Raw genomic sequence first — 24,302 nt, forward strand, 5'->3', positions numbered from 1 at the left:
ATGTCTGAGAATACCAAAGTATGTGTGCAAGTGGATCTCTCCGATTTCGATCAAAATTTGCAGGTAGGTTCCCTTTGGGGTGTGGATCGATTATGCAAAGCCCTTGAAAAAGTTTCTGAAGGGAACCTTAAAATTTGCATACCCCTCAAGAATGGCCGAAATATCACATTATTTATGGGTCTAGAAACGAGTCACGCCACAGCGTATACGACCAAGCTATGAACAAAACTCCATCAAGCCAACATTGCCTCACCTTAGAAAAGTTCCTGGAGCAGTACCGCTTAGCCACGCCAGCATCCCAGAAGACGAGGTCCATCACCCCCTGACGCCACAAATGATCGTCTTGAAAATAGCCAATTTACAAGCGCTGGCAAAACAGCCAGCTACGTCCTCAATTGGCCAGAACTATACACCGGCAGATAGTAGAACACCTCTTCTAGCGCTGAGGACATGTCCCCCATCTTCCTTTTGGGGTTTTCTTGAAATAAACTTTTTTGAATTTTTCCACTCGACCATGCTGAAATACGGCCAAAGTCATACCTGCGCAGGAAAGCTCGCCACTCCGCGACGTCTCCTCAGCAATTTCTACTCCAACACTACTCCCAAGGCCGCAGAACAACGTGTAGTGCTGACTCTGACAAGGAAAAGCAGCGGTGATCACTTGTCACTCCAAACGACAAGCTTCTCCTTGCGCCACCAATAATATTTTGTGCGACTGTTGCTGCAAAAGTGACTGAAGGCCTGAGCGCAGTTTTTGAATTTTATTGCAAGATGCATGGTGAAATCACGTGCCTTGTGACGCAAGAATGCCAAGTCGCGTGGCCCACGGCTCACGAGATTTCAGAGTCACCTTTGTCAAGTGCGCTTGTTACTCGCCTTGAACGCCCGTTGGTCTGGAAGTGATCACACTTGTGTTGTTACGGCGCTCAAGAACACGCCGACCGTGTTGTAGGCCTACGAACCGGGACTTTCCCTGACCATGTAGGTCGAAGACCAGTGAAATGATGATGAAATCACATTCTTTATGACGTAAGAAATCTCTCATGCAGTTCACGCGACAAGTGCGTGCAGCCAGTGCTGCTCGCGTGCCAGTCAACACAAAGGGACCGAGCTAGTCGCTTTTGTCGAGCATCGACATGAAAACAAGGGACTTTTACTGTTGGACTATGTTCGGGATTGCAGGAGGTAAGTGTGAAAGACGAATAACTCTCTATGCTGTACGGGGCATATTCCAACGGCTTGCTGCCATTGCAACACTCCTAGGGCAGTTTGTGGGGGTTCTCAGCAGTTCAAGCAGGAAATGAAGCTCATCTTACCTCTGCCATCATGGTCTGTTCCGAGTAGCGTTCCAGGCACATTCGCGATCGATGGCCGCGTAACGTGATGCAGGAAGCGTCATCCTACGTCACAGAGCACGCGATCTCACCGTGCATCTTGCAATAAAATTCAAAAACTGCGCTCAGGCCTTCAGTCACTTTTGCATCAACAGTCGCACAAAAAATTTTTGGTGGCGCAAGGAGAAGCTTGTCGTTTGAAGTGACAAGTGATCACCGCTGCTTTTCCTTGTCAGAGTCAACACTACACTTTGTTCTGCGGCCTTGGGAGTAGTGTTGGAGTAGAAATTCCTGAGGAGACGTCGCGGAGTAGCGAGCTTTCCTGCGCAGGTATGACTTTGGCCGTATTTCAGCATGGTCGAGTGGAAAAATTCAAAAAAGTTTATTTCAAGAAAACCCCAAAAGGAAGATGGGGGACATGTCCTCAGCGCTAGAAGAGGTGTTCTACTATCTGCCGGTGTATAGTTCTGGCCAATTGAGGACGTAGCTGGCTGTTTTGCCAGCGCTTGTAAATTGGCTATTTTCAAGACGATCATTTGTGGCGTCAGGGGGTGATGGACCTCGTCTTCTGGGATGCTGGCGTGGCTAAGCGGTACTGCTCCAGGAACTCTTCTAAGGTGAGGCAATGTTGGCTTGATGGAGTTTTGTTCATAGCTTGTTCGTATACGCTGTGGCGTGACTCGTTTCTAGACCCATAAATAATGTGATATTTCGGCCATTTTTGAGGGGTATGCAAATTTCAAGGTTCCCTTCAGAAACTTTTTCAAGGGCTTTGCATAATCGATCCACACCCCAAAGGGAACCTACCTGCAAATTTTGAGCGAAATCGGAGAGATCCACTTGCACACATACTTTGGTATTCTCAGACATGCTCTCTTAAGATTGTTTTCGTAGGTGCACAGCATGATTGTTTGTCTCACTACACAGTTCTAGCGTTGCAATTAGTTCCTCATCCCTGTTGCACTTAGCTCTCACTTTACTTCTATTGTCTCACCTTCCCTCATTCTATTTTTAGCGCTTTGTTTTGTTCTCGTAACACATTATTGAATGTATATAAATTATTGATTTGGCATGGTTATTCTTCAGTCACGGCTTTCCACTGATGATTGTGACAAGAAAATCGATTTTGGTAAACCTTCATGACTTTGTTGTAGTGTGGCGATGACAGCAGAATTTGTTCTCTTTATAGCTATTATAAATCGTTATCACAGGAAATAAATGAAGAGAGATCCACGTCCACCAGATTGAAGGAGGAGACATGGATGATTTTTGTTTGCGTGACAAAACAAGGTAGATATGTGGGGGCAGGCTTGTTGTGGCCCCTTGGTGCTGCAGGCGGTATTGGCCATGGACAGTTCGGCATGAATTTACTTTGCTCCTCACTCAGCACATCCTGGGGCTGAATACATGTCCTGGCGTGCTCTGGCGCGACACACTACAAGGAAACCTGACTCCAGGTGACATCATGGTACTTTTTGAAGGGTTAATCTAGTACAACTGTTCAGAAACAAGCAAGAATACGGCCTTTCAAGCTGTCCCACTGTTCATAGTATGCACATAGTGTGCTGGCGTGCTGCAGTGTCTGCTTGGTGCTGACCAGGAAGTGAAATCTTGGCACGCTGTACCCGTGCAGCTAGATTGCTAGCGAGGAAAGTCTCGAGTGGGGGCCTCTCAATCTGCTCGCTCATTTGCCTGGCATTCAGTAGCAGTTCATCGCCAAGGACTTCCATTCAAAACAGTTTTCACACTGCTCTTGCAACTTTTTTCCTCGTGAACTTGCTGCAAACGCATCAGCTCTGCTGGGCGTTTTTGCTTTGCGTGAGGCCCAGGAACAGCTAGTGCCTCCGTACTTTGATTGGCTGGATCGATGTCGTCCAGGCGCTGCTCGTTGTCGCCATCACGACTCTAACTGGAGACGATTTCTTTTCCATTTTCCGCAGCAGCAGCTAGCGCAGAAATTTCGTGTAGGAGATGAAATCGGTTCGGTCAGCTCAAATACTCTTCGTCGTGACTGGAGGAGTAGCAGGGAATATCCTACTGGAAGTCCTATGACTTCCCTGACTGCTGAAAACCTTCCTGCCATGACTGCTCCTTCTTCAAATAAGCGAGATTCTCTTTGGTACCACTTCGCTGCACCCGAGCACCCACGCGGCACAACCTTTTTACAAAACATAATTTTTCTAAAGAAAATGATTTTCACCCTCAGCCTGGTTTCGCAGAAGTGGGGACCATATTTTAATGTACGCAGATCTCTTATACAGGTGATGAAAGAGGACACTGTGCAGCCATGCCTGTTTTGCAAAGTGGTTGAACAAATGACCTTACTAACATAACCTTTCTGTTTTGATTTACATTTTATTAAACCTCGGATGTTGAGCCAATAGTAAATATGTAAAGAGAAAAGGACCTATAAGTTACTAGTTATGACTAACAGTTCACCAAGGTAACGAGATAATATACAGTCAGATAGTGCGACAACGAGGCACGAAAATGACAAGGATATTGAGACATTTGACGACCTGATACCTAGCTCCAACACATCTATGGCTCAGGTGCGGAAAGTTTGCGCTATGCGGCTGACCACGAACATTTCCCACAACAGCAACAAGAGGTTCAGAGTGCTGAAAATATTTTAATTCCTTCTGACAGCTGTTTCGGTCATCAGAGACCTCATCAGAGAAGGTAGAATGTTGAATGACTTGACAAAGAAATAAATCACCTATTATTTTTTATACTGACTGTTGCAACAAGATGGCACGTCAATAAATGCTCACATGATACTCAAAGTGTGAAAATAAGGTGTAAAACTCAAGGACTAGTTGTTATTGTTAAAATCAAAGGAACGTCGGGATAGAGGGGATAGTTATGCCGGATACTGCAGCACAGCACAGATACAGTAGTCATGCGAGTGGCCCATCTGACATCTACTCGATTCACTCCCTCACCGTGCTGCACTGTCGGCTCACTTCGTGCCCGTCCAGTTGAGTTCACGTACATATTACTAGTACGCAGTCATTATTGTAGAATTGTTGGCTGTTTGTGTTGAAAAACACACGCACACAGCTGTCACCCGGGACGTCCATGGGACCTTGGCTCCATGACACTGCACTACGTTGTTTTCTTCACTCTTCTTCTCCTCTCCACTCCACTGCTGCTTGAACGGCACACAACTTGAATTACGTAAGAAGAAAGTAAGCAGCCGCACACGGCACTTGAAAAGGGGATGCGCAATGAGTGAGCCGACGGTGCAGTATGGTGATGGAGTGCATGGAGTAGATGCCATATGGGTCACTCGCAGGACGCCTCTAGCTGTGCTGCGCTGCAGTATCCGGCATAACTATCACCTCTATCCTGACGTTCCTTTGATTTTAACAATATCAACTATTCATGTAGCACTTGCCACGGCGTGCTTTGCACTTCTCTACGCGCGCTGTCACTATAGGTTCCGCGCTTTGCTTCCTTCTTTTATACTACTGTTTTTTTCATGTCCACTTCATTCCTGATGATGGTCATGAGGACCGAAACGTTGAAACGATACCTCTAATGGATTTGTGTGAAATGCAGTGTTCTCTTGAGTGTAGGCAGGTTGCCTGCAAACAATAACAACTATTCACTGAGTTTAAACCTTATTTGAGTCATACTTTGAGTATCAAACGCGCGCTTATTGACGCGCCATCCTGTTTCAAGAGTCAGTATAAAATAGGTGATTTCTTTATTTTTTGAATCATTCGACATTCCACCTTCTCTCATGAGGTCTCCGATGGCCGAAACAGCTGTCAGAATGAATTAAAATATTTGCAGTACTCCGAACCTCTTTTTGCTGTTGTGGGGAATGTTCGTGGTCGGCCGCAGAGGCCAAATGTGGTGGGGATGAAGTGGACGTAGTAATTTATAGGTCCCTTTTCTTTACATGTTACATTTCATTGAAGATCATTCCCATCACAAAGAGACCCATCAGGGATTGGGTACCTCAGTTCGGTTGGGTTGCGACGAGGGAGAGGATAGTTAATCTGCTCTCAATATATCCAGCTCATTGTTGTCCAACTTGATAAACGCTGTTTTACCTACAACTACAAACACAAAGTCCTGTTGGTCAGTAAGGGTACTTGGTACATAATTAGAATCTGTAGGTAATAAGTCTTGGACATGGGAGTCCACTTGGACGGCTTTCAATGGGCCACTGTGTTGACAGTAGCCTGTGTACAGGCAATGTTCAGGTCGTTTTCTCCTTCCCTCTATCCATGTTCCTAACAGTTTAAATTATTTACTTTGCTTGTTTCTCTATCAGAAATGCCCAGCTCAAAAACACAAAATCTGATTGCACTCACACACAGACGAAAGAAGGAACTTGCAGCATTCCAAGACGGGCTCTTGACATCGCCGGAACGAGTGAGTTAAGATTTGCTCTGCTTTATCTTTCACCTGGGCCTTGTCCCTCACTAGCTTATGGAAAGAGGCGGAAGTTGGTAACAATAGAGGTGTGTCTAGTTACTGAGCAGATACTGGTGAAATAGAGCACTCCTACTAGCACGTCCAGGGTTTGTCCAAAGAGGTATGGAGCGGGTGCAAGCCGGTATAAGTCAAGTTCATTTGCGCATAGTTTTACATGTCAGCCGGTTGTGAAAAAACGGAATCTTCATCATGAACTCATCAGAATGGTGTGACAAGGCCAAATGTCTATGGCGGGACACTGGCCTGGAAAAAATCATATGCTTGGGCTATAGAACACCGGTTGGTTTCAGCTAAGTACAGTAAGGAGTTTTCTCAGTTGGTGAATTGTCGTCAAGCGTTTTATTCCACATTCACTCGCAACGATAGAGCTCTTCTCCCACTCCACTCAAAGAGCAAACGTTGTTCATATGGCAAAGAAAAAGAGTTCAGGAAGGAGACTATTTGAATGTTTGCACAACATGTAAACGTCAGTGGCATGACCTGCGCGCAGCGGCGCACACAGAGGTGAACACGCCAACTACAAAAGGTGCACTAAGACTATGTAGAGGTCTTAGAGGTCAAAATGGAAAACGGAAGCACTTAGCATCATTTTCATCATTTTCAACTTGAAAACAAGGATTTGCAAAATCTGTACGCCTGGTAACGCCCAAGGCTATACCCCTAGGATGTGTATAAAGATCACCCATAATAACATAAAAGATGTATTTCTCGGACATCCTCTACCCTAGCAAATCCTCTTTGTCGCACATATCAATTGATTGGCTTCATACAGATTGAGAGTCTGACAACAGAGCTGAAGCAAAGTTCATTTGAGCTGCATGATGAGGAGGAAGAGGTAACGATGAGCCCTGCAAAGATGCCCAGGAAGACTTGGCTACCACCAGAGCAAAGAATGAAGGTGAGTGACTGTTCTCTCTTTACTGCACACTCCAAAAAAAGGGACTGCTACAACTGCACAGTTCAGCAGCTGGTACATGGCAAGAAAGAAAATAAAGGAAAAAAGATTCACAGACAGTTCGAACACAAACGTAAAAGTAAGTCTGAGAGAACGATTATCAGGTAGAAGAAGGAGTGATATTGCCTTCACACAGAGCTGGAAGGTTCGATGGACTTCTCATGTGCTCTGGATGTCAGTCGTGAGTCGGTCCAGTGTCAAGTCAAAGCGATGGAAAAGAGTGAGCTCCAGTGTAGTGATAGTGACTGCGTTGTTCTTACACCACCTAGCTGTCATATGTTGCATTCTACACATCACTGCATGTGTCGTACTCACACCTTCATGATGTGCTACATTCACACTGCTGTATGTTATAGTCTCTTGTCATTCCAGTAATCATTACATTCTGGCCAGCTCACTACACTGGCGCAGTGAACAGCTCAAACAACTTGACGCTATGGCAAAGGGACGACCTCCGAAAGAATTTTCTCCTGGCTATGGTGGAGATACGGGCGCAGACTTCAATCTCTGGCTAGAAGATGTCGATGATTATATGAAGATCTGCCAAGTGACGGACCCAGGAGACAAGAAGTGCCTTTTCTTGAATCTCGCCGGTCTCAATGTCAGGAGGATCGTCAAAGGTTTAGTCGTTCCCGTTCCAGACGATGCAACTGACGATAACCCGGGAGACACTTACAAAGCCCTCACTGAGTCACTTCGTTGCCATTTTCGACCGTCCATCAATGCGACGTCAGAGCGGCACAAGTTTCGTCAGATTAGGCAGCTGCCGGACGAATCGGTTTCAACTTTCATGAGTCGGCTGAGAGAGAAAGTGGAACTGTGTAGTTTCGCATCGACAGATGTTGACACTGTAGTCAATACTCAAGTCCGCGACCAGTTAATTGCTGGATTGAGGTCGCAAGACTCGAGGCGCGAACTATTGAAGGAGCCTAAGCTGACTTTGGCGGATGCTCTCTCGAAGGCAGTTGCTATGGAAGCATCACTTTTGGACTCCAACTTGTACAACAGTGAACCAGGACCTAGTGTAGCAGCATGTGTGAAGCCAGAGACCACAGCGGCTGTGTCAGGCAGTCAACCCAAGCACCAGCTCAAGAGGAAAATGACGAAAGGTCCTGGCTGCAAGTACTGTGGTCGAATGCATGCCAATGGAAAGCAGTTCTGCCCAGCAGCACATGTCCGTTGCAACAGCTGCAGGAAAGTTGGCCATTTCGAAGCGGTTTGTCTCTCACGCAAGCCTAACAAAGCCAATGCAGTGGATGCGGAGGAAGACAGTGACACTGCACAAGTGGTGTATGATTCTATTTTCGCGTGCAGCGATAAGGCAGCCAGAGGCCAGTTCACCATGACACTGATGGTGAATGGCAAGCCATGTGAGGGATTGCTTGACACCGGAGCAACACGCACCATTCTCACGGATGATGTGGTGCAGCCTACCCGCTCAAGTGACCGCATACTTCGAGCATAGAACGGTGGCGAAGTGAAGACTCTTGGCATGGCGGACGTCGATATTGCTGTAGGAGACAACACCATTCTCTGTGAATGTTTCGTTGTACCGGCTGGCAAGCGTTCTGTATTGTTTGGACAAGATGTCATCTCACAATTGGAACTGCTTGTGAATGCACACATGGCAGATACAGCACGTCTTGTTGAAACTGCTCCAGTTTCTATCACTGTGGACAAGAGCGCTAGACCGGTAGCCCAACCAGCTCGTCGCCCTCCATTTAGCGCCAAAGCCGACATAGAAAAGGAGTTGGCACGCCTGGCTAAGGCTGACATCATTGAGCCCGTGAAGGAGGCATCGCCTTGGGTCTCGCCCGTTGTGCCTGTCCGTAAGTCTAACGGTACACTCCGGTTATGTGTGGATTATAGACAGCTGAATAAGTCCATCATTAGAGAACGCCATTCTCTCCCAACGGTAGACGAAATAACCAGCGAGTTAGCAGGAGCACAAGTATTCTCAGTGTTGGATGCCGAATCGGGATTCCACCAGCTGTTACTGGAGGAAGAATCACGATCGTTTACAACGTTTGCTTCTCACTGTGGATCGTATCGATTCAAGAGACTGCCGTTTGGTATTTCATGCGCCCCTGAAATCTGTCAGCGAGTGGTGTCGGATATTCTAGTTGGCCTGCCGGGTGTTGTTGTCTACATAGATGACATATTGATTTTCGGAAGGAATCAAGTTGAGCATGATGCTCGCCTGGCGAGTGTCTTGGAACGCCTGAAGGCAGCAAACCTCAAGCTGAACTGGGCCAAGTGGCACATCGGCAAAGACCAGGTCAAGTACCTGGGCCACACGTTCACCAGAGATGGAGTTCAGCCGGACAGCAGCAAGCTAAGCACTATCGCCGACATGGCCGCCCCAAAGACTGTAGCGGATGCACACCGCTTCTTGGGTATGGTCACGTACTTAGGAAAGTTTGTTCCTCGCCTGACTGAAGCCACAGAGCCGTTACGCCAGCTGATGAAGCGTGAACCATTCACTGTGAACGATGATCTTCTCAAAGCGTTCTCCACAGCTAAGCAAGCTGTAGTCTCTTCATTGCAAACACTTGCATATTTCCAGCCGGATGTAAACGTACCGACAGCAATCAGCTCCGATGCCTCACCTTCTGGTCTGGGAGCTATTCTGTGGCAGCAAAGCAAGGCGGGACAATGGCTGCCCATTACATGCGCCAGCCGCACGCTCACGGACACAGAGTCCCGATATTCGCAGATGGAGCGCGAGATGCTCGGCATAGTGTTTGCACTGACCCGTTTTCGCCAGTATGTTCTGGGTCGTCATGTACAGGTGTACACTGATCACAAACCTCTCATACCGATTGTGCAGAAGGCATTTGACGATGTGCCGCCTCGATTGCAGCGCTGGTTAGTCGCGCTCATGCCGTACCATTACTCCCTCAAGCATGTTCCAGGGAAGGAGCTCTTCTGTACTGATGCACTTTCCAGAGCCCCGGTAGCGTCTACTGATGCTTCTCCAGCCGAATCGCGTTCTCTCCATGAGTATGTTGGCCTAGTTTTGGAAGCCGCTCCAGTAGGCATTGCAGACATTCGTTGTGCTGCACAAGATGATCCAGTAGTGAGCAAAGTGATTCAACGCGTACTGTATGATTCGTGGCTTGCCATTTTGCCACCGGAGCACCCCTACTATCTCGTCCGTGATCAGCTGACAGTGGTAGATGGCATCTTAATGTTCGGTGGCAGATTCGTTATTCCTGAAGGTTTACGAACAGCGATCATGACCCTAGCACACGAAGGACATCCTGGACAAGAGGCCTTCCAAGACACCCTGCGCCAGAGAGTCTGGTGGCCAGGAATGACTAAGGATGCAAGCACATACGTGGAACGCTGCTCTGAATGCTGGAGGAGACGTACCAATAATGCGCAAGAGCTCCAACCAACTGAGGTTGTTGGCGTCTGGAGAAAGCTGGCAGTGGACATCGTATCCATTGAGGGGTACTCGATTCTCTCCATAGTCGATTATGGCTCCAGGTACCCTATTCTGAAGATAATGCGCTCGACAACCTCAGCTTCTGTCATCAATGAACTTGATGAGGTATTCTCTGCATTTGGTCTTCCCGAGACTTTAGTTTCGGACAACGGCCCTCAGTTTGTGTCTGGGGAGATGTCTTCATTTCTCAGCCGGCTTACAATTACACATGTACGATCCAGCCCAAGGTATGCCCGCTCGAATGGCATGGTGGAGCGTCTGCATCGAGTGTTAAGGGAGAGACTGTCTGCTCTTAAGCCACATCTCCCTTTCCAGAGGCGTCTTAACCAAGTGTTGTTTGACATTCGATGTTCGAGGCATAGAATGCTCGGTACATCACCAAGTGAAGCTTTGTTCTCTCGACCACTGCGTACAAGAGTCCCGGCACAACTCCACCCCACCGTTGTGAATCCCCAGCACCAGCTGAAAGCAAAAGCTGAAATGTCTGCACAACACGACTCCCGACGTGGCGTGAGAATGCTTTCTGAGCTTCGGCCCGGCACAAAAGTCACTGTGCAGGACGGGTACTGCGACAAGTCTCAGTCATGGACCGTGGTGAACCAGTTCGGCCGTCAGGTAGGAGTGACCGATGGCTCTCGCTACCTACTGAGGAATAGGCAGCATGTACGAGAGTTTGTTTCACCGCATCGCCCCAACGATTCTCCACCCATGTCGTCAGCGAACCCGTCTTTCAGCCGTCATGAGGTGGACCTTCAGCGAGCGCCAGCACAGGCGGCTCCTCGGATCGGTCAGCCTTCAGTGCCAGAACCAGATAGAACTGGAACTGGACAGTCTGCTCGGATTGGTCAGTCTACAGTGCCAGGTGCTGTTTCGGCATGTCTATCGTCTGTGGATCTGCCTCCGGGCTCGCCATGCCACAACATGCCGCTCTCTCAACCTTCATCTGCACGTGAAAGCCAGCCTGCTCCGAAGGAACACACTCCAGCTGCTTCCGGCAAGCGCTCATTCGTCGATGGTGCAGTCACTCGCTCCGGACGGCATATCAAATTTACTGAGAAGGCACGGCTCTACGCAGACAGTTTATCCTAAAAGATTATTGCAACAATGCATCATACTCACTCTGAAAGTTCAACTTGACAACTTTTTGTGTTTTTTTGAAGTTGAGTTCCTATCTTCCTCCATTGGGTGCTTTGAAATTCAAAACTTCATATTGTGTTCTCTCTTCTTCTTCTCTTTTTAAATTCCTTCTATTGCTTTCCCCGGCACCGGCTTTTTGTTTGGGAGAAGGAGTGATGTAGTGATAGTGACTGCGTTGTTCTTACACCACCTAGCTGTCATATGTTGCATTCTACACATCACTGCATGTGTCGTACTCACACCTTCATGATGTGCTACATTCACACTGCTGTATGTTATAGTCTCTTGTCATTCCAGTAATCATTACATTCTGGCCAGCTCACTACATCCAGTGTGGGAAGCAAACCCTTTCTTAATTCAGAATTATATATGAGCCCCGGCCAGCGAAAACCAGCACTTGTGTACTTGATATCAATCATCAAAATGTGACGTCAAAGTTTGGGACGCGCAATGAGCTGGCTTTTGAAGATTCTTTTTCGATCGAGTGGGTGTCTTCATTGTCAAAAGAGTTTCAAGTGTCTTCAAATGAGTCTGGTCAATCGATTTTAGCGCTAGGTGAGAGAGCTCGTCAAACGGAGGTTGAGTTTAGACACAGCGATGGCGACAGGTGTCGCGACAAGGACTTAGGTCCAGAGTTGTCAGCGTGAGACTCCCTGTACGAAGCGGCGCTGAAAGTTAGTTCGCGATCGGAATTATTTCTTTGGTGGCGATCTCGCTGAGTTTGTCCAGCAGTGGCGAGTCTCATCATGATTCATAGGAACGAAGAGCCCTCATAAAATCGACACTGGATACTGGTGGCGACGATAGTCAGTGCTGGAGTAATAGCGACTGCGAGGAGAAGCTGAATGTCGACCCGCTGAGCGATCCGTATTTCTACATCGACAACAATGATGTTGCAGACACTGATGGAGGGCTTCTCACGGCGCAAAACAGAGCGTAGTATTATCAGTACTCTACCTTGCCAGACGACGCCAAGCTGGCTGCTGCCTGTGCTGAGAAAGGGGATTCCTAAAAAGTCAAACCGGCTGAACGCTTTGGGGCAACATCTTCACGTGCTACAAAACGCGAATATTCGCTCATATCATTGAAATACTTGAAGTACTATTATGCTGAAATCATGGTATGAGTGAAAGTGTGCAAGGGAGTGGATGTCATTGGTATTGGTCAGTACATCTATCAGTATGGCAAGCTTTGGGACAACGCTCAAACTGCCAGCACAGAGTTCCCTGAACACAATTTGGAAGGCCAGCCACCAATCATCGTTTTGCACTCTGGTGTTGTAAAGAAGGTAGTGGTGTATACAGAATATCGTCACACTTCTGAACTACTGGGGCCTGCAGCACCAAGAGGGCAAGCCTGACTTGCATTCTATTTACTTACATGTACCTGTTCCACATCACAATCAGAAACTGTAGGATCAACTTGCATGGAGTCACTGGGCATGGATGCTGCGCCAACTGTACGGAATCTTGACCTGTGTGACTTCAAACTCTATTTTACACGCTTTCGCTTATCAGATTGTCACCAAACTTGATGACTTGAATGATTAATAGTGTAGAATCAATCTCGAGCGAAAAAATAATTTTTGAAAAAATTACACATGTTCAGGTTTCTGCTGGCTGGGGCTCATATTATAAGAGCATAACGCATCCATTATGACCAACAGCATAATGATCAAGATAATCTTGGGTATGTATAGTTCAGAATGGGCATTGTAGGAACTGGTAGGAACTGGTAGTGCATCTTTAATTGAAACGAGAGGATGCAAAGAGCTGAAGAAGTCATGTGATAACGTTACTACAATATGGATCATGCAAGTGGTTTGAAAATTGTTCTGTACGTTCGCTGATTTCCTTTTCCCTAGTAGATGTCTGACGATCTTCTATCTGCATCACGACAAGGTGATCTGAAGAAGATCGCTGCACTTCTGGAAAGTGGAGCCGACGTCAACTGCTGTAGCCGTGACTGGGTAAACTAGCACAGGAAGATATAATGTATGGATCATTAGCTCTGATGCTAACTAATCACAACCAATTTATTATTTCCCTGAAGAGTAGCCAGGACGAGCAGAGTCAGTTTTTGGTTGATCCAGCCATACCATAGTCTTTGCTACTTTCTGTATAGAATAGTGGGCCTCAAGCTTAGCATTGCCATCAAGAACATCGGCAGATTCATTCACGTGTATTAACCCTTTGAGAACGAAGGACGAATATATCCCTTTTTTTAGGTATAGCTGGATTCCTAAAGACGAGTATATCCGTTTTTGAGAAAATTGCGATATCGATATATTTTTAGGTGCTGGTAGTCGCTCATATGTTGCTCAGACGAGTACGATCTGATTCTTCGTCAAGGTGAGACATGTCGCAGTCGATCCGCGTCGGTCCCGTGGAGAACCGGCCACATTTGAGTATACTCAGAGAATGCGCCAATCGAGAAATTATTTGGAATTTGAAACTAACTTGTTACTTTGTTGAGAGTGCCGATGGCACGTAACCTGTCAAGTGTCTCCTTGTCTGAGGCCCTCGGCATTATCTTTATGAGCAGCGATAGTGAGGATGAACAGTGTGATCCTTTTTACTTTTCTGAGGATGTCACTGATATCAATGTCTCTTTAGAATCAAACTTTAGGACACCATATCCAATTTTTGAAAATCTCGATTTTTTGAGAAAATCGCAACATACACCTATTTTGAATTGACCATTCTGACCTCTATAATGAATATAAGATGTAGAAACTTTGGTTTTTGTTGCCTACTGATGTCTATGTCTCTTTAGAACCAAATTTTATGACACTAGATCAATTTTTGAAAATATCGATTTTTCGCCTGAAAATGGTAGGAATCCAGGTGGTTTTGGGTAGTCCTCAAAGGGTTAAAAACAGCGTAGGGCCCAAGATACTTCCCTGGGGCACCCCTGCAGAGATTGGGCAGAGAGAAGAAGTCTGCCTGCCAACTATGCACTGGAGTGAACTGCCGTCAAGATAAGACGATAGCCAGCTATGGAGTTTTTCTTGCCTGTGCTTCCAGCTTGGCGACACTCCGTTGCATGATGCCGCCAGGATAGGTAGAATCAAGATGTGTAAAGCGCTGCACGCTGCAGGGGCCGACTGTGAAATGAAGAATGAGGTATAGCACAGTGACATCGAGTGTCATGAACCAGGATGATCCTGTTCTGTGTTTGCACTGCACAAATAACGTACGCACAATCATGTGTTCCCTGACCTTTACCCGAGTGGAATCCTGTCATACCCGGAAAACTCTCATCTACTGCCTCCTCACCCCATCACTGTGTGCAGGTCTTTGGCCCAGGGTGTTGTGTCTATTGTTCTCAAAATCGGTCACGCTCCCATTGCTTGGTATATTCTTCAGAGACGCAATCATGCCAGAACCTTTCACTTGAGCAAGATCCATGCGGGACAATATTATGTTCCATCTATTACACGTATGAGGGGCTGGTATGTCGAAGGAGAAAAACTCGGAACGATTTCGAGAGAAGTATACAGGTGAACTTCAGGAGCATGAGCTGAAAACAGAAAAGTATTTCGAGCTACATGTGTATTGTATCTTACATTGCTGCAGACTAGGTCAGCACAGGCTCCATCCTCGTGAATAGTAGGCTGTGCATACAGAACATCGAGCATTCCAGATGTGAATACAGGATTTCCCTACATGAACCCTCACGTCGGGTTGAGGTGCACTAGCTACACAAACTGGTTTCGCGATCAGAGAACAGAAGCAGGGAAACTAAGACTTCTGCATGCCTTCCCCCGTTTTTGTTTCTTGCGTCACTGTACATTGACATGTCGGAGACGCCGTAAGTGCCCTTCAGGTTGCCGAGTGCATGCTAAACTCCGCTTGGTTTGGCCCTCGGCGGGTTCAGTTGACGGCAACTTTTTTCCAGATCATTATACAGTAACACTGTACGAGGTATGTTCTACGAATGTGTAGCTGCGTGAATAGGCCGGGTTTCACTTGTTACTTTGAAGTAAACAGAGCCTGGGAGCGGAGGAGGTGAAGAGCTGGTGGGAGCGGAAGACGACGCGGAGAGGAGGCAGAGAAGGTGATGGACTAGAACAGTCACTGTGGACTGGAGCCTGAGACGGCAGGAACCGCGGCGGAGCGTGTGGCCGTGGCTCCCCAGAGAACAGTGGACGAGTCTGGCGTCACCGACTGTGTGTCGTCCTGGTTGTTCGTCTTGTTGTCTTGCTCGCTGTGTTGTTCTCTCTCTGTTCAGTTCGTTGCTTGTTGCTGTGTTGTTTCAGTTTGGTTGTTGTCGGTCTGTTCCTCTTCTATTCGTTCTGTTGTTCTCCATTGTTTTTGTTGTAGATTTATTTCGTGCAGCTGTGCGCATGTTATTATGTTGTTGGAGCTTCGGCTCCCGTGTTTCGGTTGGCCTTGTGTGGCGTGGCCTGGTTGTAGAGCGTCGGCTCTAGGTTTTTGTTTGGCCCTGTTTCGTGGCCCGGATATTATTATAGAGCGTCAGCTCTAGGTTGATGGTTGGTTTTCGTTTTTCTGTTCTGCTGTGGTTCCTTTTGCTGTTGTGCATGTGGTCGTGGTGTGGGTTTATTATTTTGTGGAATGTCATCAAGGGGGCAGATGTTGTGAAATGATGTGTTGTTTTCCTGTGTGATGGCATTCCCCAAACTGTCTCGTCTAGTTGCGTGCATGTGTGATATGAGCATGCGCGATGTTGTAGTCGAGAGTCCTTTTGTCAGTCTTCTTGTTCGTCTCTGTCAGAGCAGTTTGCTTTTCCGTCTTGTAAATATAACATAATGTAACAAACCAGTCTTGTCCTGTGTGTCCTGCGTCCCGGGGAACGGAATGCCTGAGATTCAATTACACACTGAACCTGCATTACGAGTACGATATTAAATTACACATGGAGGACAAAAGGCAAAAAAATCAATTTTGAAAGTGGCAAAAGCACAAACTCCAAAATTGCTGCTGAATCATCCGGGAGGGATCAGATTAAGGCAGCGACGTACAATTCTTTTTAGCGAAATGCGACTTAAAGCGCAAAACTGGTACCATGGACCAGTTCCGATCACATCACTGCACTTGCATATGTGTACGTCTAGCCGCATTCGTACCGCATCATGGGCGTTGATCCAACTTGTACAACGACACAATGACCCGACAATATGAAATACATTCATAACTTGTTTACCCGGGCACTACCCGTAACTTTGAAATGTCCGTTTCCCCGAATCACATACATTTTGAGGGAAATGGCCATAGATATGGCATATGTCGTCACTATTTCCACAAAAATTGCCAAAAGAGTAGTAACATTTCCACTTAAACTCGCCCAAAGTGTGTCCGGTAGCCTGAAATGCCCGTAACTTTGGGGTCTGGATAACCGAGGTATAAGTGTACATGTATGTCTGTACACTAATGGCAATCATGCAATGTAAATACCAGACAAGTAGTACCATATCCACCAACTGTTGAATTCCACTCTGAATTGTTTTGCTTTGATCTACAGTTGTGACTGTGTTCTACAATCAAACCCATTGAGACTTTTTTCCTGTACTGTTGTTTCTTGCGTGTGCATCTAGCGTGGCGACACTCCGTTGCACGATGCCGCCAGGAGAGGTAACCTCGAGGTGTGTCAAGCGCTGATCGCTGGAGGGGCCGACTGTAACATCAAGAATGAGGTAAAGCACAGTAACATTGAGTGTTATGAACCAGGATAATCCTGTTCTGTGTTTACACTGTACAATTAACATACGATAAATCATGTGTTCCCTGACCTTCACCCGATCGAGTGAAATCCTGTCTTAACCGGAAATGTTCATTTACGGCCTCCTCACGACTATAATGTGTGCAGGCCTTTGCCCCAGGGTGTTGTGTCTATTGTTCTCAAAATCGTCACGCTCCCATTGCTTGGTATATTCTTGAGAGACGCCATCATACCAGAATCTTTCACCTGAGCGGTTCCAGACGGAACAATGATTACTATGTTCCGTCCATTACACGTATTAAGGGTTAGGATGTCAGAGCAGTTTGCTTTTCCGTCTTGTAAATATAACATAATGTAACAAACCAGTCTTGTCCTGTGTGTCCTGCGTCCCGGGGAACGGAATGCCTGAGATTCAATTACACACTGAACCTGCATTACGAGTACGATATTAAATTACACATGGAGGACAAAAGGCAAAAAAATCAATTTTGAAAGTGGCAAAAGCACAAACTCCCAAATTGCTGCTGAATCATCCGGGAGGGATCAGATTATTGCAGCGACGTACAATTCTTTTTAGCGAAATGCGACTTAAAGCGCAAAACTGGTACCATGGACCAGTTCCGATCACATCACTGCACTTGCATATGTGTACGTCTAGCCGCATTCGTACCGCATCATGGGCGTTGATCCAACTTGTACAACGACACAATGACCCGACAATATGAAATACACTCATAACTTGTTTACCCGGGCACTACCCGTAACTTTGAAATGTCCGTTTCCCCGAATCACATACATTTTGAGGGAAATGGCCATAGATATGGCATATGTCGTCACTATTTCCACAAAAATTGCCAAAAGAGTAGTAACATTTCCACTTAAACTCGCCCAAAGTGTGTCCGGTAGCCTGAAATGCCCGTAACTTTGGGGTCTGGTTAACCGATGTATAAGTGTACATGTATGTCTGTACACTAATGGCAATCATGCAATGTAAATACCAGACAAGTAGTACCATATCCACCAACTGTTGAATTCCACTCTGAATTGTTTTGCTTTGATCTACAGTTGTGACTGTGTTCTACAATCAAACCCATTGAGACTTTTTTCCTGTACTGTTGTTTCTTGCGTGTGCATCTAGCGTGGCGACACTCCGTTGCACGATGCCGCCAGGAGAGGTAACCTCGAGGTGTGTCAAGCGCTGATCGCTGGAGGGGCCGACTGTTACATCAAGAATCAGGTAAAGCACAGTAACATTGAGTGTTATGAACCAGGATAATCCTGTTCTGTGTTTACACTGTACAATTAACATACGATAAATCATGTGTTCCCTGACCTTCACCCGATCGAGTGAAATCCTGTCTTAACCGGAAATGTTCATTTACGGCCTCCTCACGACTATAATGTGTGCAGGCCTTTGCCCCAGGGTGTTGTGTCTATTGTTCTCAAAATCGTCACGCTCCCATTGCTTGGTATATTCTTGAGAGACGCCATCATACCAGAATCTTTCACCTGAGCGGTTCCAGACGGAACAATGATTACTATGTTCCGTCCATTACACGTATTAAGGGTTAGGATGTCGACGTAATTAAAACTCGGAACGACTTCGGGAGGAGTCTACAGGTGGACTTCAGGCGCATGAGCTGAAAACAGAAAAGTATTTCGAGCTACATGTATATTGTATCTTACATTGCTGCAGGCTAGGTCAGCGCAGGCTCCATCCTCGTGAATAGTAGGCTGTGCATACAGAACCTTGAGTATTCCAGATGTGAATACAGGATTTCCATACAAGAACCCTCACGTAGGGTTTAGGTGCACTAGCTGCACAAACTGGTTTTGCGAGCAAAGAACAGAAGCATGGAAGCTATGACTTCTGCATGCCTTCCTCCTCCTTTTATTTCTTGCGCCACTTTATATCAACATGCCGGAGACGACGTGAGTGTTATTCCGTTTGCAGAGTGCATGCTAAACTCCGCTTGGTTTTGCCCTGGGTGGATTCAGTTGACAGAAACATTTCTCCAGATCATTAGACAGTAACACAGTACGAGGTCCTGTAGAACGGGTAATTTTAGCGACGTAAAAACCCTAGCGAATTTAGCGTTCAACTCATTTTTGCTAAAGTTTCAAGTCGCTAATCCGTTTAGACATAAGTAGTGCACTGGTGATCCGTGAGTAAAATCGCTGCATATCGCGAAAATAAAACGTCGCTAACCGGTTGACAATGGTAAAACGCTAAAATAAAACTAGTCGCTAAATTACCTGTTCTACAGTATGTACTACGAATCTGCAGCCGCATGAATAGGCTGGGTTTCACTGAACCTGCATTACGAGTACGATATTAAATTACACATGCAGAATAAAAGTCAAAAACATCCGTTTTGAAAGTGGCAAAAGCACAAACTCCAAAATTGCCGCTGAATCACCCGGGAGGGATTGGATTAAGGCAGCGACGTACAATGCTCTTCACTGAAATGCGACCTACAGCACAAAACTGGTATCATGAACCTGTTCCGATCACATCACTGCACTTTCATATTATGTGTACATCTAGCCGCATTCATACCACATCCTGGGCGTTGATCCAATTTGTACAACGACACAGTGATCCGACAATATATAATACACTTATAACTTGTTTATCCGGGCGCTGCCCGTAACTTTGAAATGTCCGTAACTCCGAATCACATACATTTTGACGGGGAATGGCCATAAATACGGCATATGTCGTCACTATTTCCACAAAATCGCCAAAAAAGTACTATCATTTCCCTGAACCTCGCCCAAAGTTTTCCCGGTAGCCTGAAATGCCCGTAACTTTGGGGTCTGGATAACCGATGTATAAGTGTACATGTATGTCTGTACACTAATGGCAATCATGCAATGTAAATACCAGCTGCACAAACTGGTTTCGCGGGCAAAGAACAGAAGCACGGAAACTAAGTCTTCTGCATGCCTTCCTCCTACTTTTGTTTCTTGCGTCACTCTACATCAACATGTCGGAGACGCCGTGAGTGCCATTTAATTTGCAGAGTGCATGGGAAACTCCGCTTGGTTTGGCCCTGGGCGGATTCAGTTTACAGCAACTTTTCTCCCGATCATAACGAAGTTATACCGTACGAGATATGTACTACGAATCTGCAACCGCATGAACTGGCCGGGTTTCACTGAGGCTGCGTTTACACGGAGACGAAACGAAACGAAACGGAACGAAACGGAACGAAACGGAACGAAAACGGGCTGGCCTCGAATCGTTTTCAAACCGTTTACACGAGTACGGCAAATCGTTTTGAACCGTTTACACGAAAACGGAAAACGGGCGATCAGGCTGGAGTTAGCACGTGCTGGCTTGGCGCAAGGGCGGGAAGTAACAGGTTAGTTGGAGTTGGTACGTGCTGGTGGTCGCAAAGGTCAGGTATTTCCCGCGAAATATAGTCCCGCGCGGAATGGTTTCCATGACCGCGCTCCGTTTCCAATCGTTTTCACTGTTTTCACCGTTTACACGAGAACGAAAACGTTTTGAAAACGTTTTGAAAACGTTTCAAAACACTTTGAAGTGCGTTTCCATTTCGTTCCGTTTAGGTATCGTTTTCGGGCGTTGTCGTGTAAACGATAGTAGTAAACGCAACGATTTCGTTGCGTTTACCTAAACGGAACGATTTCTTTCCGTTTAGGTCCTACTTCGTTGTCGTGTAAACGCAAATCGTTTTCAATCGTTGTCGTGTAAACGCAGCCTGAACCTGCATTACTAGTACGATATTAAATTACAAATGCAGGATAAAAGGCCAAAAAATCCAAGCGGCAAAAACACAAACTCCGAAATTGCTCCTGAATCACCCGGGAGGGATCGGATTAAGACAGTGGACAAGTACAGTTGTGAGTATGGAAATCCGGCCTAAAGTGCAAAGCTTACACCCTGGACCAGTTCCGATTGCATCACTCAATTTGCATATGTGTATGTCCAGCTGCATTTTTATCACATTCTGGGCGTCTAGGGCTGTGGAAGTTCATGACACCAAAATTAAAAATTCACTTTGGGTGGGATTTCACGGAGTACAGCTGCACAAGTACCTGTATGACATGATGTATATACTGATAAGTGTGTTATGTGTATATTGCAACTGTCTTGTGTTTAGAATGGCATAACACCACTGGACAGAGCGAGATTCTGGAAACTTCATGCGGTTGTAGAGCTATTGGAGAAGGCCACCCCAAAGACATCATGATACCTTTACTAAGTGTAAAGTGGCTATGCACACACTGCGGGTCATTTCCTGCCAGATGTAGCAACATGGCAGCTATCTTTCTCTGGCGAATCCAGAGCTTTAATCGTCACATATGCATGACTTTGCATGTATTTGAGCAATAGGCAGGTAGGACTGCGGTGTTTTCTGGCTGTCCCAGCCGACAATGCCAGCGCATGATACCATACATTTCTAGACAAGCTCTCTTCCATTTCCTCTTCTCTTCTAAGTATCTGTTGCAGATTTTCTTGCACTCTACCCAGTTCTTTACTAGAAGTTACAATGCTTATTTTGCGGACAACTAGAAAAGTTAGAATGTTAGCAAAGAAGTTGTACAATGTCTCTACAGTAGTGCGTCGCTAGCATCTCAATTAGAATCAATTGCCATCCTATCGGCAGTGGACAAGTTCCATTTTCATTATTTTCTCCTTTTTATCAATTGCTCGCTTGACTAAGCTATTCGGTATCCTAGCAGCCTTGTGACTTCCATTGCAAACGGCCACCAATTTTTTTTTAATTTTGTTATACCGCCATCGGAAGTTATGGAGACAAGAACTTGATACTAGGGGGTAATAATATACCGGTATTTTACTACTCCCTGCTTGATACTACCGGTATTATCATTAATCATAGCATGTTGCTACATTTTTCTCTGGTCTGCTGCAGTGTTTACCGAAGTGGTACGCCTTGGCACGTTCGTTGTTTACACTGGCATGCTCTGATGCACACGTCCCTGTACGTGTACATGTATATCCTTGTGGAACGAGTATCACTGACCTTCTCGCAGTGAATGCACACCTTGTATTGCTAATTTTACATGGGTTTCATTCATGTCTCTGCGTAGAATGTTTCAGCTTTTCACTGATTTATATTATTGGAGTTATTGGTGATTTTTTTCCAATCAATTTCACGCTCTTTGTTGGGCACATCCAGTCGTTAGCCCCTTCATACTTACTGTGTACAACTCTGAGGAAGCAAAACAGCTTTCAGTGAAGAATTTTCCAGCTATGGAAAGCTCGGAAACCCAATGAAATACATGTATGAGAGAGGTTCCCACTGAGTAGCCACTACGTAAAGTTGAGCAACTTTAGTTGAGCAGCTTTACGCAAAGGGGCGGAGAAAAACCCGTCAACTCGCGAGTTTGCACTCCACTCGGAAAGTGCCCTCTGCTGTCTTGTGCTGTGGACGGGCATGTGCTCGGGGTCTTGCAGGTCACATTCCCTGATCTAGTGAATCGTGTGGTGCAATAATCACGAATGAACCTTGACTACATCTCACATTGATTAGCCACGCCACCTCCGTATTTCATTTAATTTTTAATTTTTCGTTCCACTGCATTTCCGTCAGTACAATAAGGACACGTTGGTAGAGCTGCGGTTGTCATGGTTATCATTGGTCCATCATGGGATGTGTTCGGTGGGTTTGCGGTTCATACATGCCCACTAAGCTCGCGTTCAGTCTGTCACAGAAACCAGCGAAATTCGAGTCGTATCTTATACGCCATCGAGTACTGATTTGTTGACCCCGCCAGACACGTGTCCAGTATGTACACCAGTACAGTATGGAAACGGGCTGAAACATGCGAGTAGTAAATACTGGTATTTTACTACTCCCAGGTTTCCACACACACACACACACACACACACACACACACACACACACACACACACACACACACACACACACACACACACACACACACACAGAACATGGTTTCTGGCAGGGGTACCGTAAAGTACCCCCCCCCCCCCCCCCCCGTTGGGCAGTGACAAGCTACAGGGCAGTTAGCTTTTTTCGAGCTCCGTAGTTTTTCGCAGGTTTTGTAGGAGCCAGCCGGCAGCAGGCCGGTCTGGAGCAGGGTAGGGACTGGATAGTTTAAAATTAGGTAGTAGATAGTTAGAGCGTTCCAAAATGCCCACATCCGGTGAAAATCGCAGTTGGAATTCGGTCTCTCCGAAAGTTCTAAAGAGGAACACGGGTACTTTCCACGTTCCACTGCACACGAAAACCCTCGAAGTTGCTGAGGCCCTGATTGAACATGGCTACACCGACCTGATATCCGTGCAGCTGACTAGTAACTTGAGCTGCAAGGCCACGTTTCATTCCCGAGACGCTCTGACACGACTTTGCCGAAACGGTTTCCATCTCATTTCAGTGGAAGTGCGCGTCACTCAACTGGTGCCTGATTCCGTTGAAATCCAAATCCACGATGTGCCCATCTGGGTCCAAGACGACGTTAGTACGGAGCATCAGCAAATTGAATTTTCGATTTGATTATTCGAATGGCAAAAAGAAAATCAGAGCGAAAATTCGAACGAAAAAGAGGTTCAGCATGCAGCGCGCAGTCCAGTATTTTCGAATCGAGTTTTTTTTACCTTGAGCAGTTGAGGACTGGAGATTTTGAGATGTGCAATGGCTGCGTTTGTTCCAGAGCAAGTCGATTTGTTGGATTCGCTTCTCCTCCTTGAGTTTGCGGAAGGTCATCTGGACCGAACGGAGTTGCTGCTGTTCCTCATTGCCATTGAGGATGACGCAAAGCGGCGAATGCTTCATCCGATTCAGGCTATTGGCGACAGAATCTCTCTGGCTGATCTCGATGAAGAGACTGTCATCAGCCGTTTCCGCTTCAGCAAGGCACAACTAGAAAAGTTGGTGGCTGTCCTTCGATTTCCGGCCTAGATGACGAGCCGGTGCCGAGTGTCCTGGAGCGGCATGGAGGGCCTTCTGGTTCTTTTGAGGCGGCTCTCGTATCCCAATCGGTTGCGTGAAATGACGGAGGAATTTGGGCGGTCCAAAGCGGCGCTGAGTGCGATCTTCAACACCACGCTGATTTGGTTTACCGAGCAGTGGGGTCACCTTCTGGAGGATCCGTTCACGAGGCCCTACTTCACTCCTGCAAGGCTTGATATGTACACTGGTGCCATCCGTGAAGTAACGGAAACAGACTTACGAGTCTGGGGTTTCATCGATGGCACAATTCGTGCCATTTGCCGACCTACCGTTGGACAACGAGAATTCTACAATGGTCATAAGAGGCACCACGCACTAAAATT

General features: G+C 46.4%; 1 protein-coding gene across 1 annotated transcript in view; it reads left to right on the forward strand.

The window, feature by feature from the left end:
- The window catches only part of LOC135829788 (streptococcal hemagglutinin-like), a 43,219-nt gene extending 20,674 nt beyond the window's left edge, over positions 1-22,545 (forward strand). Inside the window, exons 11-16 of the mRNA XM_065342171.1 lie at positions 5,623-5,723; positions 6,559-6,684; positions 13,197-13,298; positions 16,887-16,985; positions 18,150-18,248; positions 21,142-22,545. Of these exons, the coding sequence (XP_065198243.1) occupies positions 5,623-5,723; positions 6,559-6,684; positions 13,197-13,298; positions 16,887-16,985; positions 18,150-18,248; positions 21,142-21,231 (617 nt within the window). The 3' untranslated portion in view covers positions 21,232-22,545. The remainder of the gene's footprint in view (positions 1-5,622; positions 5,724-6,558; positions 6,685-13,196; positions 13,299-16,886; positions 16,986-18,149; positions 18,249-21,141) is intronic.
- The last annotated feature ends 1,757 nt before the right edge of the window (positions 22,546-24,302 follow it).

Source organism: Sycon ciliatum, chromosome 13 (assembly GCF_964019385.1).
Source record: "Sycon ciliatum chromosome 13, ocSycCili1.1, whole genome shotgun sequence".
NCBI lineage: Eukaryota > Metazoa > Porifera > Calcarea > Leucosolenida > Sycettidae > Sycon > Sycon ciliatum.